Source organism: Neophocaena asiaeorientalis, unplaced genomic scaffold (genome assembly GCF_003031525.2).
Source record: "Neophocaena asiaeorientalis asiaeorientalis breed wild unplaced genomic scaffold, Neophocaena_asiaeorientalis_V1.1 scaffold489, whole genome shotgun sequence".
Taxonomy (NCBI): Eukaryota; Metazoa; Chordata; class Mammalia; order Artiodactyla; family Phocoenidae; genus Neophocaena; species Neophocaena asiaeorientalis.
In genome coordinates, this window is record NW_020174791.1 from 3,606,806 (window position 1) to 3,622,468 (window position 15,663).

At 65.3% G+C, this 15,663-nt stretch overlaps 4 protein-coding genes across 12 annotated transcripts in view; 2 read left to right on the forward strand and 2 right to left on the reverse strand.

The window, feature by feature from the left end:
* The window catches only part of DVL1 (dishevelled segment polarity protein 1), a 12,089-nt gene extending 9,266 nt beyond the window's left edge, over nucleotides 1–2,823 (forward strand). Inside the window, exons 13-14 of the mRNA XM_024760230.1 lie at nucleotides 10–216; nucleotides 1,460–2,823. Coding sequence (XP_024615998.1) covers nucleotides 10–216; nucleotides 1,460–1,848 — 596 coding nt within the window. The 3' untranslated portion in view covers nucleotides 1,849–2,823. The remainder of the gene's footprint in view (nucleotides 1–9; nucleotides 217–1,459) is intronic.
* Nucleotides 2,824–2,947: 124 nt separating this feature from the next.
* On the reverse strand, nucleotides 2,948–7,999 carry TAS1R3 (taste 1 receptor member 3). Its single transcript, XM_024760229.1, is given in 13 exon segments — nucleotides 2,948–3,947; nucleotides 3,949–4,182; nucleotides 4,184–4,429; nucleotides 4,431–4,505; nucleotides 4,507–4,590; nucleotides 4,739–4,863; nucleotides 4,960–4,994; nucleotides 4,997–5,096; nucleotides 5,197–5,297; nucleotides 5,300–5,656; nucleotides 5,659–5,977; nucleotides 6,054–6,260; nucleotides 6,262–7,999. Coding segments are annotated over 13 exon segments (2,355 nt in total). The 5' UTR covers nucleotides 6,481–7,999; the 3' UTR covers nucleotides 2,948–3,694.
* A 131-nt stretch (nucleotides 8,000–8,130) lies between these two features.
* CPTP (ceramide-1-phosphate transfer protein) lies at nucleotides 8,131–12,008 on the reverse strand. Of its 9 annotated transcripts, XM_024760224.1 has the most exons (5): nucleotides 11,278–11,930; nucleotides 10,931–11,081; nucleotides 10,166–10,339; nucleotides 9,849–9,981; nucleotides 8,131–9,676 (listed from the first exon to the last, which is right to left on the reverse strand). In XM_024760224.1, the coding sequence occupies exons 4-5, from the start codon at nucleotides 9,968–9,970 to the stop codon at nucleotides 9,154–9,156; spliced, it is 645 nt and encodes a 214-aa protein (XP_024615992.1). In that variant the 5' UTR covers nucleotides 9,971–9,981; nucleotides 10,166–10,339; nucleotides 10,931–11,081; nucleotides 11,278–11,930; the 3' UTR covers nucleotides 8,131–9,153. The 9 variants fall into 9 exon arrangements, with proteins under 9 accessions (XP_024615992.1, XP_024615990.1, XP_024615993.1 ...); XM_024760222.1 differs by lacking the exon at nucleotides 11,278–11,930 and adding an exon at nucleotides 11,937–12,008 and having other exon boundaries at nucleotides 10,166–11,081; XM_024760225.1 differs by lacking the exons at nucleotides 10,931–11,081; nucleotides 11,278–11,930 and adding an exon at nucleotides 11,937–11,949.
* Nucleotides 12,009–12,099: 91 nt separating this feature from the next.
* Nucleotides 12,100–15,663, forward strand: part of INTS11 (integrator complex subunit 11) — a 14,971-nt gene continuing 11,407 nt past the window's right edge. Inside the window, exons 1-3 of the mRNA XM_024760290.1 lie at nucleotides 12,100–12,248; nucleotides 15,107–15,204; nucleotides 15,558–15,631. Of these exons, the coding sequence (XP_024616058.1) occupies nucleotides 12,221–12,248; nucleotides 15,107–15,204; nucleotides 15,558–15,631 (200 nt within the window). The 5' untranslated portion in view covers nucleotides 12,100–12,220. The remainder of the gene's footprint in view (nucleotides 12,249–15,106; nucleotides 15,205–15,557; nucleotides 15,632–15,663) is intronic.

Here is a 15,663-nt window from a genome sequence, read left to right on the forward strand (position 1 = left end):
CCTTCGCAGACTTCGCTGCCCTGAACCTCAACAGCGGCTCCAGCGGGGCCTCGGATCAGGACACGCTGGCCCCGCTGCCCCACCCGGCCGCCCCCTGGCCCCTGGGGCAGGGCTACCCCTACCAGTACCCGGGGCCCCCGCCCTGCTTCCCGCCCGCGTACCAGGACCCCGGCTTCGGCTACGGCAGCGGCAGTGCTGGCAGTCAGCAGAGTGAAGGTGAGGGCCTCCCGCCTGGCCGCCACACCTTCCCCACCGCCTAGCTCTGCCCTGTGTGCCGGTTCCCCCACCCTGTGCGCTCCCATCCGCTCTGTGCTTGGGCCCTGGGTGGCTCCTTCTAGAAGGGGCGAGTGGTCGAAGGGGGGCCAGGGAGAAGAACCCGGAGGCTTCAGGGGTTGCGTGTGGGGGCCGGTGCTCCAGCCGTGGCAGAGGCCAGAGGTAGTGTGGGAAGGACGGGGGCGTCGGGGTGTGGTGGCCCAGGTGGGGGAGTGGCACGGGGACCCCAGGACACAGTGGAGGACAGAGACTTCCGCCTTCCACTTGCAGCCGGAGGTGACAGTTTCATAGACGGCCCAGTCCGATGCTAGGATGTGTGGGGCATCTGAGCGGGAAGCTTGGGGTGTCCCTGAGGAGGGGACCTGTTGGAAGTGTCCCGAGGCTGAGTGGGGTCAGTGAGGCCCGTGGGCCCGTGCCCCCAGCGTCTGGGGAGAGGTCTGGTGGCTGGCCCGGTGGACCCAGAAAGGGACGGGGAGACAGGAGAGTGGATCGGAGGATAGTGATGTCTGAGGGGAAGCCGTGTTGGGCACCTGTGGACCCTGGACAGGCCCAGCCGGTGGGGTCACACCCTGGTAGCAGGGTGTGGGTGCCCAGCCGGGCCTGCTCTGTAACTCATCTATCCCTTGCTTTGTGCTGGGCAAGCCTTAGACTGAAGGACTAGCGGAACGGACCCTCGGGGCCGGTAAGCCAGGGTCTTGCCCGGCGTCCCTCCCGGCACATCCCCAGCCAGTGGGAGTCTTCAGGTTCCCGACACTTCCTGAGCCCAGGAGGGGCTGAGCCGAGTGGCCGGCCAGGGCTCCAGGGTCAGATGAAAGGCGGGTCTTGGGTGGGGAGCCCAAGATGGCCGGCAGGTGCGCCAAGCACACACGGCCTTCTCAGGGCCTCGGTTTCTCAGCTGCAAGACCAGGCCCTCGGTCCAGGCACTGGGGTGAGGAGTGGGGGCCCTGAGCTGGCCCTGGGGTCCCTGCCTGTCTGCCACTGCCCCCCCCCGCCCCCCCGCGCCCCACCAGCGTCCCTGGGCAGGGCCAGCCCAGCCCTCGTGTCTGCATGGCTCCCCCCTCCACCTGCACTCCGGCTCAGGACCACCAGGCTCTGCCCCTGGTTGTCCTCGCAGTGGCTGGCCATCTTGGAAGAGGCAAGGCCCGGCACTGACCACCCCATTCCTCTCCCCCCTTCTTAACCCCAGGAAGCAAAAGCAGTGGGTCCACCCGGAGCGCTGGCGGGAGCAGCCGTCGGGCCCTGGGGCGCGAGAAGGAGAGCCGGTCGGCTGGAGCTGGGGGCAGTGGCAGCGAGTCGGACCACACAGTGCCAAGCGGGGTGGGCAGCGGCGGCTGGCGGGAGCGTCCTGCTGGCCAGCTCAGCCGTGGCAGCAGCCCGCGCAGCCAGGCCTCGGCCGCCGCCCCAGGGCTCCCCCCGCTGCACCCCCTGACAAAGGCGTACTCGGTGGTGGGCGGGCCGCCTGGGGGGCCGCCTGTCCGGGAGCTGGCCGCTGTCCCCCCGGAGCTGACAGGCAGCCGCCAGTCCTTCCAGAAGGCCATGGGGAACCCCTGTGAGTTCTTTGTCGATATCATGTGACCAAGGAGAGAGTGCTTCCAGCCTGGCCACTGCTTCCAGCCAGTGGTCCTGCTGCCCCTGCAGGAGGGGCTGCACCTGGAGCTTTTGTGGCCTTCGTGGCCTTCCTGGGCCAGACCAGCCTGTGCTTCATGCCATGGGGTCTGGGCCTGGCCAGAGTGGCAGCAGGCTGGAGGAGAGGGGCTGAGGGCAGCCCAGGCCACCGTAACCTGGATGGCAGCCCGTCCTCCTGGCCAGAGCAGCTGTGTCTGTGCAGACCCTGGTGGGGGGGGCCTCCATCTCCCTGTGCTCAGGCAGGTCTGACCTGCCCCCCCTTGGCGTGTGCCTCAGGGACCCGCACTCACCCACAGTGCTGTGCACGGGGCCTCAGGTTGAGCTGAGAGGTGGCCGCTAGGCCTGGGCCCCCCTCTTCACCCGGTTCACAGGCCCCACCTCCCATCCTGCCCAGGCCGGGGTGGGGAGCCCTCTCGGGGGTAGGGTCCTAGCCCCGAGGCCTCTCTCTGGCTGCCCAGGGTAGGGATCTAATTTATTTATTTATTGCCTGGCCTGTGTGCTCCACGGGGTGGCGGCCAAGTCAGCTGTCCCCCACTCCCAGCCACTGGAGCAGAGTTTCTTGTGTTCACCCCCACCCCGCAGGGACACACGGCGTGTCTGAAGGTGTGCGGGAGGACGGTGAGGGGGAGATGGCAGGAGAGGGAAGGTGACCCTGAGGGCAAGGGCCACATGCACACAGCTGCTGCCGGGGCGGGGTCTGGGGCAGAGGGCGTGGCCAGCTCGCCCCTCCCCGCGGTCCTGGGGTGGCCGGCCGCGCACGCACGCACGCACGCACGCACGCTGCTCCCTCCGTCCAGCGTCGCTGGCCTGCACACGTCTGCACTGTAGATAGTGTGCAGAGCTGGAGCGTCGTCCAGGTAGTTAATAGAGCTGCTTCTGTGTAAATGCTATTTTAAACACTAAAAAGCATTTAATTTTATGGGACCGACGTGTGATCTGTGTCTCTTTTTTCCCACTTTAGGAGATTGGGGTGCAGGGGCCGGGTCAGCTTCCCCAGGGTCCGTCCGAGAGCTGACTCAGGACTGGCTAGGTGCTGTCCTCTGGGTGCCAGCTCAGCGACAAGGCCCTGGCCGCAGCAGTCCTGGCGGGCGGTCTTCTGTCTGTGGTGCTGGCTCCTGGCTCCGGTGGGGCGTGCTGGGAGTGGAGGGGGGGGTGGGGTGGGTCGTCCTTGAGGCTGGTGCTGGCCTTGGTGCTGACCCCCGACCCTGGCCGGGCTCTGTCCGCGGTGCTGGAGGGGACTGACCACAGTCTACTGGCTCACTGGCCAGGGAGAGAAGGAAGCTGGGTGCCCCCTCCTTCCTGAGCGGGTCTCTGCCCTGCACTGGGGCCCACAGTCAGGCACACACCTCTGCAGAGGGGTCAAGAAAGCCCCACCCCACCTACCAACCTCCCACTCCTACGATGCTTGGACAGGATGCTGGGTGGGGACCCCAGGCTGGGCCCAGCCAGGCAAGTGGTACCCAGCTTTGCCTTCACATGGTTTGGCTGGGGGCTTTCCTGTGCGCTCAGCCTGGGCTACGGGGGGCCCCGAGGAAGCCTCCATGGGCCTCTGTCTGGAACAGTGGCGCTGGGTCACCTGTGCAGGCCAGGGCTTGGCTGGGGCAGGGACAGAGCCTGCCTCTGGGGCCCCAGGGGTTGAGATCCCCCGGAGCTGAGGCCCCTTATGCACTCTGGAGGTCACTGTGGGGTCAAGGTCAGCAGAATGTAGGGCTGGGGAGTCACAGCAGAGTTGGGGCACAGTCTGTAGGTTGCTGCATAGGGACTTGGTCTGGGGGCACCTTGACTAGGTATGAGTTCACTGGGGTGAGGTCACTGGGTCAGGGGCCGCTTGTTTTTTTCCCTGAGTCTCCTTCCTGCCCCCACTGCTGCCTCGCCCTCTGGCGTCACCAGGACTCCCTCCCAGGAAGAACTCAGGGGTGTTGAGGTCCGGCCGCCACAGCAGCAGGTAGCACTTAGGCAGGTGGGAGGTGCCCAGGATGCCCAGCACACAGAAGAGGATGGCACCCATCTGCACGGCGGGCTGGGAGACCACGTGCACGTCGGCAAAGGGGGACAAAGGAGACCCAGGTGATGAAGTAGGCCAGCATGGCAAAGGTCAGGCCGCGGGCACCGTTGTAGCCCCCGGGCCAGCTCTTTACCGGGAAGGTGCCCAGGAAGCAGAGGAAAGCCAGCGTGGCGTTGGTGGCGTGCACCAGGCCGAAGCTGACCCAGGAGCGCACGTGGCAGTGCACCAGCGCCTCCATGGGTGGCACTTGCCAGGCTGTCGGCACCTCCGGCGGGAAGATACCAGCCAGCGCCCCACAGGCGGCTGCAGAGCCGGTCTGCCCAGCTCTGCTGCAGCTCTGACCCCACGAAGATCTCAGCCGCCTGCAGGAAGGGTGTGCTCCAGCAGCCGGTGAGCAGGAGGTCGTGCAGCGGCGGCTGGGCCAGGCAGCTGGCAGGGCTGGGCCGGCCGGGAAACAGGAGGACGCTGAGGCAGACGAGGCCCAGGCAGAGCAGGCCTGTGGCCCCCCACCCGAGGCCTGAACCATGGGCTGTGCCGGCGCCAGATGAAGAGTCCCAGGGCTGCCAGCACCAGGCCCAGAGCCGGGCCCAGAGCAGAAGCAGCCCCAGGAACTTGGGCCGGCGGGGGAGGCACCGGTGCTCCAGTCCGGGGACCTGTGGTCCTGGTCACACTTGCTGCAGAGGGCAGGGGAGGAGAGGGGGGTGCTGGGGGCCGTCGGCTTCCCCCAGCCTCGCCCCTGCCGCGGCCTCTGGCCTCAGAGCCAGGCCTGTGCCCCCGACCCTGCGGGGACCCTCCCTCACTCGTGCGACAGCGTGGGAAGGCCCCCTGGAGGGCTCACCTGGGTTGCGCTGGTCGCTGCCTGCCTTGCAGTCGGCACCGTCGTAACAGCAGGAGTGGAAGCCCTTAACGCGGTGCACCTGGCCCTCCTTGCACTGCCGCGAGCACTGGGGCACGGGCTCCTGGCACGGGCCCCGGGGCTCAGGCTCCGCACGGCTGGCTGCAGCTGCCCGAGCCCCGGGGGCGGCCCCGCTCCCTCAGGCAGGGCTGGTGCTCACCTGGTTTCCCTGCGTGTGCCACCTCATCTGGGAGTGGGCGTCCGGTCCCACCGTACCCACAGCTTCAGGTCATGATTCACGTCCACGTTCCCGTTGGTGTCAAACCGCAGGCTCAGGTTGTGCATGTTCTCCGGGTGCTGGCGGGGGGCGGGGAGCCCCCCCAGCCCCCCAGCCCAGACCTGCTCCCACCGCCCCTCCTCCCTGGTGGCGCTGGTGGCACAGCTCCCGTGCCCTCACCTGCCAGGGCCGCACGGGCTCCCGCACGGGGCAGCCCGAGGTGTCGCAGAGCAGCATGTTGTGGAGCGCCTGGGCCACGCCGTACACGGCTGCGAAGGCGCGAAGGTCTGGCGGTGCAGCAGCCCGTCAGTCACGTTCTCCAGGGTGATGCAGTCACGCTGGGGGCAGCGCGGCCCCACCGCGTGCTCCTCCAGGCCTGGCTGCCCTGCGTCCAGCGAGGCGCAGTAGGCGGCGTCCGCGGCCAGAGCCAGGCACGTCTGCACGTAGGACGGGAACTCGGGCATCTGGGCGCCCTGACGCGGAACGCCTAGCACGGTGCCCACCCGGTCCATGCTGGGCAGCGTCATGACCAGGTTTGAGGGCAGCCAGGCCTCGCTGGCCACCCACATCTTGGGCGAGAGCCTGTAGCGGATGCTGTAGCTGAAGAGGGTGCGGGCGGCACAGGCAGAGGAGAACACCTCACCACCTGCACGCTGCTCTGGTTCACCCGGCTTGGCAGGCCCTGCACGGAGCCCAGCCGCGGGCTGCCGGCTCTGGGCAGCGGCATCCGGCCCTCGCGCGCGATGCAAGTGCCCTTGGTGTCGGCCAGGCCGGAGAAGAGGCACGGGCCCTGCCAGCTGTACTCGTCTTCGCTGCGCACGGTGGCCACCCAGCTCCAGTGCAGCTCCCGCATCAGCTCCACCACGGCCGCCACCTGCACGCGGTCGCTGGGCACCGTGCGGAGGAAGGACGGGAACGTCTCGCGGCTGCTCAGCCGGTCCGTGCTGGCGCCGTAGCTGACCTGCGGGTCCAAGGCAGCTCCTGACGCAGGGGCTCCCGAGGCGGGCAGGAGGGGGGACGCGGGCTGGGGGGCGCACGTGCGGCATGAGGAAGAAGCTGGTGACCAGGGCGACCTCGAAGGAGTGGGGCCCGATGACGGCCAGCACGTGGGGCTGATACTGCATATAATCGCAGTAGGGGGCGACGCTGCAGCTGCCGGCCTTAGCCATGAACACCAAGCTGGGTTTCACGGCAACCACGGGCTCCCAGCACGTGTCGAAGAGGTTGTAGCCCAGGCGCAGCCCCAGGGATCAGGACGGACCCGCTGTTGATCTCCTCCATGGCCGTCGTCGTGGCCAGCGCCCAGAGCAGTCCAGGGGACGAGAGCATCTTCAGCTGAGCCCGGGGGGCAGCGCCCCCCAGCACGTAGTCCCCTGGCCAGCTGAGCTGCCGGGACAGGCACAGCGGGGCCCCTGCCCTGACGCCCAGGACAGCCGCAAGGCCCAGGAGAGCCAGGCCTGGCATGGCAGGTGGCAGCTTCCAGCAGGGACGGCAAGTGAGCAGACTGGCCGGGGCGCCAGATATGGGGAGTCGGGGCGGGGAGGGGCAGAGGATTTGTTCAGCAAAGCGCTTGCCTGTCCTCACCTGCCAGCTCGGGGCCCTGGAGATGTCCTCCGTCTCCTGGGCCCCACAGGTATGCTCACATTGGACTCATCCTGACGCCACCACTAGGCTCTCTGGCTGACAGTGACCCGAGCAGGCAGGCTTTGGGCAGCCGCTGACTGTGACCTTGCTACCTGCCTGTGCCCAAGCCCCTGGCACCCACCTATTCCTGGAGAGGGGTCACCCTGTACCCGTCTGCCAGAGGAGCCTGGATTCTCCAGCTGCCTGTGAGACAGGCTTGGAGGTGCCAGTGCCCCAGAGAGTGGGCACAGAAACACTCCCTCCAGCCCTGGGGAGGCACTGTCGGCAGTCGGGGTGGGAGACTGCAGGGGTGGCTCCCTCGGCAGGCCCAGGGGCAGCCTGGGGGTGTGTGTCCCACAGCCCTGCAGGCCAGCCAGGAGGACAGTGGATGGCCAGATGGCCCGGCTTCCACCCCGTGGCTAGGGTGGGGAGGGTCCCGAGGGGGAGGCCGTGGGCTCTCGGCCTGCCTGGGGACAGTGCACCTTGAGGGTCTAAGGCCTAGAAGCTGCGGGGCCCCGTGGCTGGCCGTGCTCACACCGGCCTGGGCCCTGCCTGTGCGGGCCAGGCTCACAGCTGGGCCTGAGGAGCGGCATGCAAGCGAGGGAAGAAAGGCTGTAACCAAGTGGGCTGCTGCAGCCAGGTCAGCCCCAGGGTGTGCCGGGGGCCTGGGGGCCAGGCCAGCAGCTCCCGCTTAGCCTCTGGGTGCCTGAGGACCCGTCTCCCCCAGTCTGGGGCTGGGGGCCTCACTGACACCAGGCTGCAGGCACCCAGAGGAGCTGGGGGAGGCTAGCGATGGCCCTGGGGTATGGCAGTGGGGCCCGGCAGACATTTATGGGACGTGGTCTAGGGATCCAGTGCTTGCCTGTCTCCACTGCCCTGTGGGGCACGCACACATGGCACAGCACACACGCTACACGCATGCACAGGGCCTGCCCCTGCGCCATTGCATGCACACGTGCACACACGTGCAGCCCTCACTGTCTGGCCCGGGGGAATCCCAGGCTGTTCCCCCAGTCACTGGCCTTTGCAGGCACACCAGGCTCTGGTCCCCGCTGGGTGTGGGGACTTGGAGGTGGCTTGTGTTGGGCACTGCTATTCAGTGCTGGCTTTGGGGCAGCGTCTGAGAGGACCCTCCCTGACAGGCATCCTCCTTCTGTCCATGCCACTGCCACGGCGTGAGCAGCCCCCCTCCACTGGCTGCAGTCCAGGCAAATTTCCTTCTCTCTACACGGTGTGTGGCTGGCCTCAGACCTGCGTTTCCAACTCAGCCACTTAGGTGATTCTGTGACTCAGTTTTTTCACCTCTAAAGTGGGGATAATGTGGACCTTGGCAACAGATGGGGTTCGGCAGGGCTAACGCTTGCACAGAGACGGGCAGGACCCCAGCACTGGCCGGGGCATACCTCACGTCCCTGTGGTTGACACGGCCCTGACTGCCTGGGAGCAGGTACCTGGCACACCCGACACCCCCGTCCTGGAGAGCAGCAGTTCTGCTAAGTGCAGTTTGTTTATTTTGGAAAAGCCATCACCCGTATTACAGCTTCTAAGGGTACCTGCAAGCTTGCACTTACGTGCATTTGCTGCACGGTGAATAACGTCCCCTTGGCACCTGAGGTCCTGGCCTCACAGTGAAGAGGCAGTGGGTGGGGCCAGGCCCCCAAGCACTGGGTGATGGCTGGGAGGGGTGTGGCCACCTGCCAGCCTGTCACTGAGGCAAAGCGGTTGAGGCCCCCTCCTTTGTGCTATGTCATCCTGGGTCTCCTGAGCTCCACGGGGATGGAGCAGTAAGGGGCAGGGAAGAGGGAGCACAGCATCTCGCTGGATGCTGGGGAGGGAGGAGCCAGCACTGGCCCAGAGGAGTCCCGGGATCCTGGGGGTTCTCGGGCTGTGCTATGCAGACTCTAGGCCGCAGGTGGCGGCTGACACGTGTGCAGGGCGGTGGCAGCAGGGCAGTCCTTCCCTCGGGGTTTCAGGTCCTGCTGTTGCTGCTGAGGACACGTGGGCCCCTGGCTGAGGAGGCGAGGGGCGGGGGGAAAGCCTGCAGTGCTGACCCCTGCCCAGGACTCTCTCCCTGTCCTGGGGACAGCCAGCCGTTACAGAGGGGCCCAAGGCAGCCCAGCTGGGCAGACACTGTGTCCTGCGCCCCACGACTCCCCGTAGCTCACAGACTTGACCCCCAGGCAGGGGCAGCTTTTCCATGAACACTAATCCTGACCCCCACTGACTGCTTCCTGCACTTCATCCACCCGGGAGAGGCCTGACTGGACATGAGTGTAACTTAGCTGAGGGTAAAGATGAGATGCCCAGGCAAAGGAGAGGCCGGGCGTGGAGCAGACGGCCAGCGTCTTCCTTCTCCGTGATGCCTGTCTGCAGCGGCTGGATGCTGTGAATGGCTCCCGACGAGCTCAGCTCACAGGGGGACCCAGAAAGTTCCACGGTGGGACTGATGGGTCCCAGCTGCCCCCACCCAGCTCTGAATTAGGGGAAGCCCACCCCACCTGGGCCTGCCAGCCCCTAGGGTAGGTCCAGCAGGGCGTGCTCGGCGTAGAGCCTCTGGGAGATGTCGTAGACGCGTTTGATGAAGGGCAGGGCCTCGCCCAGCATCTCCACGGCCTGCTCAGGGGACCCCACGTTCATGGTCTCCAGGAAGACCTTGCGTGTGGGCAGTGCACAGAAGGCCACGGTAACGGCGCGGCGGATGATCCAAGGGTGGTAGGCGGCCAGCGAGGCATTGTAAGAGTCAGTGCAGAGCGCGGCAGTGCGTGCGTCCTCAGGGCTGGTGCGGACGCCCTCCAGGAAGAGCTGCAGCCAGTGCAGGGCGCGGTGCAGCCGCAGCACCGTCCGGCAGCCTGAGTCGGGGTGGCGGGAGCGCCTCTCCAGGTCTACCAGCTGGCTGCCCACCTCGTAGGCCACCATGGCCTGCAGGGTGCTATAGTGCTCCTGCTGGGGGCCACCGCACAGCTGCTCCATGATCTGCAGCTTCGCCACCACATCCTTGGAGATGAACGAGAAGATGGTGCCCAGGCTGTTCAGGAACCTGCGCAAGGGAGGCGGGCGCTCAGCTGGGGGTGCGGGGGAGAGCACCCCCCACCTTCTGGGCCGCGAGTGAGCACAGCCGACCAGCACCGGGCCGGCAGGTGCCTACAAGTGCCGGCGGGACGCAGGTGGCGCAAGTGGGACGCGTGGCCAGGAAAGGCCCTCGCACGCACCTGACCAGCCCCCTCCAGCTGGCAAGGTAGTGGTCCAGCAGCACCTCTTCCTTCTCGTTGAGACACTGCTTGAAACTGAGCAGGACAACTTTCAGATTAAACTCTGACTCCAAGTCATCCATTTCAACAGGAACTGAAACACACCGGGAGTCAGGCTGTGGGTTGTCTCCTGGTGAGGAGGCTCCCTCCTTGGGTCATTATTTCCGGGAGGGAGGGCAGGGGCAGCTGAAAAGAAACAGCTGGGCTACTGCCGCTCCCCAGTGAAAGCCCACAATAACCCCCACCCCCAGGCCAGCCCCTCCTCCCCAGGAGCCCACCTCGCTCTGCTCGGGTCACACCCTCGCAGACACACAGGCCTGGCGCGGCTCTTAGCACGGCCCCCCGACGCTCAGGCTTGTCAAACCCCTGCCACGTCTCACTCGCAGGAGGCGTCTCTGCTGATTTCCTTGCTGGTTTATAGTCTGTCTCTCTTGAGTGTGTGTCTGTTCCTACTAACTGGAGAAGTATTTGCTGAGTCCCCATCCAGAGCCAGGCACCCATTCCAGTGCACTGAGTGAGACCGACGGCCTGGCCCCGCTGAGGCAACATCCTAGCGGCAGGTGTGTGTGTGTGATAATAGCAAAGACAGGAAGCTCAACACAGTAGGTAAAAGGATAAGCACGTGGAGAGACAGACTGTGGGCTGAGGCTGGAGGGCCACGCCCTTCCTTGCTTGAAGCTACATCGCAACACACAGAGCAGAGGCTGCAGGGTCAGCATTTGTCGACAGATGGACAGACACCAGTCTTCTCACTCCTACTGTAACTGTACCCGTCGCACACAGAAGGGCAGCTGGAGCACACACAGGTTTTCTCACGCTCCGAAGACAGCCACAGGCCCTCCCCCAGCCCCAGGGGAGTCCAGAAGTGCCCCAGGCCAGAGGCCTGCTCTGGATTCTGGCATTCATATAGTCACTCCACAAACACCCAAGTGCCCAAGCGTTAGTGGGTGTCGCTGGGCACCTCAGCCCCTGCCTCCCTGGGTGCCTGGGGCCTGCACTGCGGTGTGGCTCTGACAGGCCCTGGGGACGGAGCTGTGTCTCACCTCATGTCCAGGACAAGCTCTCACCCCTTTGGGCGTGGGGGTTCCTGGCTCTTGGCGCTGGGAGCACTGTGGGAGCCCGGTCGCCCGAGGTGTGGTGAGAGCTCAGCCAGGAGAGCACACTGGTGTGCCTGGGCGGGGTCTGCCTTCCACTCTGCGGGCAAATCGTGCACTGTTCTAAGATCCTGTCCCGCATCTTTGGGGAAAACGGGCCCGCACACCCTCCCCTGCCCACCACCCAGGCTGCTGGGAGCATCTGATGGGGCCCAGTAGGTGCTGCTGAGGCCCTGCAGGCCCCACGGCTTGGCCGCATGCCTGGCACTGGGTGGAGTGCCCAGAGGTGAGCTCACCCTGTCTTCAGGTGTGGGGGACAGCCGGGCCTGGACTCAGGAAGATAACACTCCGGAGGTTTCTAGAACACCCCTCCCCTCTCTCAGGCCCTCAGTCTTCTGTCCACCGAGCAGATGGCCTCTGAGGCCCTCAGGGCTACCTTCCTGGTCACCAGACATCCTGTGGGCCTGGCCTTCCTGCCCAGAACCTGAGCCAGCAGCCAACAGGAGGTGCCAGCAGCCTTTCAGAGCTTGGAAAAAACAGGAAGGGCAGGGGCGGCGCGGCCGGGGGCGGGCAGCCTGCCAGCTCTGGGAAGGTGATGCAGGGCACCGCCAAGGCTCCCCCAGGGGCGGTCCACGGTCCCAAGGTCAGGGCTCGTCCTGAGGCCGGCCTGAGCACCGCAGCCCTGTGGCTGACAGCAAGCTGAAGGACCCCAGGAAAAAGGGGGCAACCCTCCGGCACCACAGCCCCAGTCTCGCCTGCTAAGGGGGCTCCGGGTTGCGCCGAGGTGGGATCCGGGGCTCGGGTGGGTCCTGCTCCAGCTGAGGCCCAGGGATGGCTCAGGGGCCCGGGGTCCGGGCCAGCGCGGGAGTCGGGTCCTCGGCCGCCCCCTCCCACGCCCGGTTCGGTTGGGGTGGGTTTCCTCAACGCCAGCTCGATCCCACCGCGTCCGGCTCACCTGCAACGCCGCCCCTCACCTGCCCCGCGCAGCCGCAGTGGAGGCCTCGGCCCCGCCCCCGGCCACTGACCCACCGCCCGGGATTGGCTGCCGGCCGCCCAATCAGAAGGTCCGATGCGCGGGCCCGAGTTTCCGTCGGGCGCGCCGGAAGCTGGCCCCTTTGGGGTTGCGCTTGCGCAGTGCGTCGCCGCGCGTCGGACGCGCATGGCGGGCTCCGGGACGCAGGCGCCCGGGTTCCGTGAGGCAGTAGTGGTCCTGCCGGCTCGCTGAGCGCGCCCGACAGGATGCCCGAGATCAGGGTCACGCCCCTGGGTGAGTGCGGCGCGGTGCGGCGCGGCGCGGGAGGAGCGCCCGAAAAGGCCGGTGGGAGGCTCGGAGGGCCGGGGACCCCGGAACGTGTCGTCCTTGCCGCGCGGCCCCCTGCCCGGCACCGGTGCTTAGGGCGCCTTTCTTCTGCTTCTGCATCCTCGCCACTTCCTGCCCTTCCACCTCCTCCATCTGTCTCGCGTCTCGCGTCCCGCTTCCCTGCAGCCTCCGTTTACCCGTCTGCGGTCCACCCCAAGTCAGCCCTTGTTTTACTTGACCGCCGCAGCGTTAAAAAACAAAACAAAACAAAAAAACCCTCAAAACTTTGCTTTTTGCAAAAGATGTAAGTGCACAGTTTAAAGGCTCAAGCAGTACAGAACAGTGTGAAGGAGGAAAGATCACTCGGAACCAGAAACAGCTGGGGTCTCCGTGCACACGTGCCAGGGGCTTTTCGGGAACCTGCCCCCTGCCCTGGCCGTGTGTTGGAAGCATCTTCTCCTAGGGATGTCCCCCGCAGCTCCACATCCTTTCTTTTGTGGTGAGCTCTCCTCAAAATAGCCCACCCAGCCCCCAACGTGGACACTGAGCTGTTGACAGCTGCAGTGAACACTCCTGACCCTGGCCTGCTGGGTCACAGCGCACATCCTACCCCACCAAAGGTGTCGTCACCCCAACGGCCTCTCCTAGTTGTTGGCTCCGGGTCCCCTCTGGCTGCTTCAGCCCCACGCTCTCCCCGCGCCTGGTTCTTCTCCAGGGGCCTTTGCAGGATCCTCCTTCCAGCCTGACCCTTTCCCAGGTGACCCCTTTCTCACCACTCATTCTTTTTTTTTTTTTTTAAGATTTTTTTTTTTAAGATTTATTTATTATTTATTTGGCTGCATTGGGTCTTCATTGATGGGCACGGGTTTTCTCTAGTTGTGGCGAGCGGTGTCTACTCTTGGTTGCAGTGCACGGGCTTTTGAATGTGGTGGCTTCTCTTGTTGCGGAGCATGGGCTCTAGGCATGCGGGCTTCAGTAGTTGTGGCACACGGGCTCAGTAGTTGTGGCTCACGGGCTTAGTTGCTCTGTCACCGCTCACTCTTGAATGATCCTATCTTCTTACTGCTTCTTTTACCCCAAATCTGCACCTGGGTGTGCCCCCAAGGTCACTCAGCCACAGCACCATCAGAGCAGAACTACTTATGCGTCACCCTCAGCCTTTGCCACTTTCTGCCTCATGACCCCCTTGGTCTCTCCCACCACAGGGCCTTTGCACAGCTGCCCCTCTCATTCCAGCTGTCCCTCTCCACCCTGCTCGGAATTCGTCTTCTCAGGCAGGGCTGGAAGTTTGTGTGCCCTTCCCTGCTTTACTTTTTCCTGAGGCGCTGATCTCCCCGAATCCAAGTTTGTCTAGGTGATTATTGTCTGTGTTCTCGGACACACACACACACACACACACACACACACACACACACCCCACCTGGAACCTAAACTCCCTGCGGCCACGTGTCTCCTTGTTTTCTTCCCACCCTCCTGTGTGTCCCAGGCTCTGTCCCCACTTCGCCTGCCCAGTTCGGGCCACTGTCTTTGCTCCCTGGGATTGTTGTGGGTGTTCCTGTTGGGAGCAGGCGGCCAGTGCCTCAGAGCTGAGCTCCGGAGTCTGGAAAACTGTCCCTGGTCCCATGCTCAGGAGCCATGTGCCATGGGCGGATCCCGTGACTTCTGGGACTTCACATCCTCGTCTGTGAAGAGGGGCGGCCCTTCTCCCTCCCACACATGTCTGCAGTGCCTCTGAGCGGGGCATGGCTTGGGGCTGGAGGTGCAATAGGAAGCAGGCTGAGACCCTGCCCTCAGGGAGCTCACATCCTGGTAGGGGGAGCAGGCCTGTGAGAGACTTCGAGGCCACTGTCTGTGGCTGGGCTGCCTGAGGCTCACAGGTGAAGCTCGTGGCTGCTCTCACCTGCCGTTGTCACAGGTGACTGAAGCTTCTTGAGGACCAGCCGCGGCCCACTTTGGGCGGTGGCCTGGTCACCCTGGTGTGTGTGGTGCTAACAGAAGGTTCAGAAGTTTCCTTGCAGAGGGAGGCTTGTAGGATCCAAGATGAAAAATAGGTCATTTGCTGTCATCGGGCCTTGTGAGGCTGTGTCCCTTTCCTTCTGGGTGCCCAGACCCTAGAGGAGGTGACAGATGGCCGTATGAGGTGGCCGGGATATGCCCCGTTGGGCCTGGAGCATCTGGACAGGGCTTGGAGGTCAGGACTGTGGATGAGATTCGGGTTATGGTCTGGGCTGGGGTACCTGAGGGGGCCCAGCGGTGGGGCGTCTGTACTGTGGCCACTCTATTTGGTCATTGCTGGACAGCCAGGGCCATGTTTCCCCGTGGCTGGGCTAAAGCCACGCAGTGTCCCTCTGCAGTGGCACCTCCAGGAGGTGCCTGGTGGTCACAGCTCAGATGTGGCCCCAGCTAAGGTTTTGGGAGGGGTGGTGAGGCCCCAAGGAGCCCTGGCTTGCCTCTCTTGAGTGCGGGGACCACAGTCCAGCACCCCTTACTCAGCTCCTGGCCTCAAGCCTGTGGGCCACTGCTTTGAGAGGTGAGTGGCAGGGCCCGAGGCTGGAGGCATCAGGGGGAAGGGTCCAAGGTGGCCTTGGTGCTTTGTCCCCTCCCTGTGCGTTTCCCTTGCCCGTGTGCAGAGGTGGCAATGCTTCTCACCTCACACCTTGTCCACACAGCAGCCACAGAGGGTTCTGCAGGGCCAGGGGCCCAGAGGGTCCTTTAGGGGTCTGGAGCAGGCGGCTGGGCCTTGGCCTTGGGGCTGGGGCCATCCTCGCAGGGGCAGTTTCGGGGAGAGGAGTGTGGTAGCACCTCTCACCCGTCCTCCCGTTCAGGGGCTGGCCAGGACGTGGGCCGAAGCTGCATCCTGGTCTCCATTGCGGGCAAGAACGTCATGCTGGACTGCGGGATGCACATGGGCTTCAGCGACGATGTGAGTCCCTTGGGTGGGCGGCCGCCACCCAGCCTGGTCTTTGGCATCACCAACTGTGGGCCCGGGCCTCGGCGTCTCAGGCTCTGACCCACAGAGGGGGCAAGGTGGGGCACTTGCGCGGGGCTGGTCTGTACCAGATCGGGGCTCCCGGCTCAGGTACCAGCTGGGCAGCTGACCCGCTTCCTGGACGCTCCGAGGCTCTGAGCAGTTGGCAGTCTCGGTGGGCCTGCGGGGTGGGGATGTGGGGGTCAGGCTCAGCTGCACCCTAAGCCCCGGGGGCCGTGCCTGCAGCCCCAGCTGCCCCACTGGCTCCTGAGCCCCGGTGGCATCCTGACCCTTCCCCTACCCCACAGAGGCGCTTCCCCGACTTTTCTTACATCACCCGCAGCGGCCGGCTGACTGACTTCCTGGACTGCGTGATCATCAGGTGGGCACCTTCCCCAGGACCCGCCCACCCAC

Excerpts from the sequence above, each read along its gene's own strand:
- CPTP (XM_024760222.1), bottom strand. The coding sequence starts at position 10,436 with ATGTTGCCTCAGCGGGGCCAGGCCGTCGGTCTCACTCAGTGCACTGGA. Across the intron at positions 9,982-10,165 it reads TGTGACCCGAGCAGAGCGAG|TTCCTGTTGAAATGGATGAC; the intron begins GTGGGCTCCTGG and ends GGTGTGTTTCAG. Across the intron at positions 9,677-9,848 it reads AGCTGGAGGGGGCTGGTCAG|GTTCCTGAACAGCCTGGGCA; the intron begins GTGCGTGCGAGG and ends TCCCTTGCGCAG.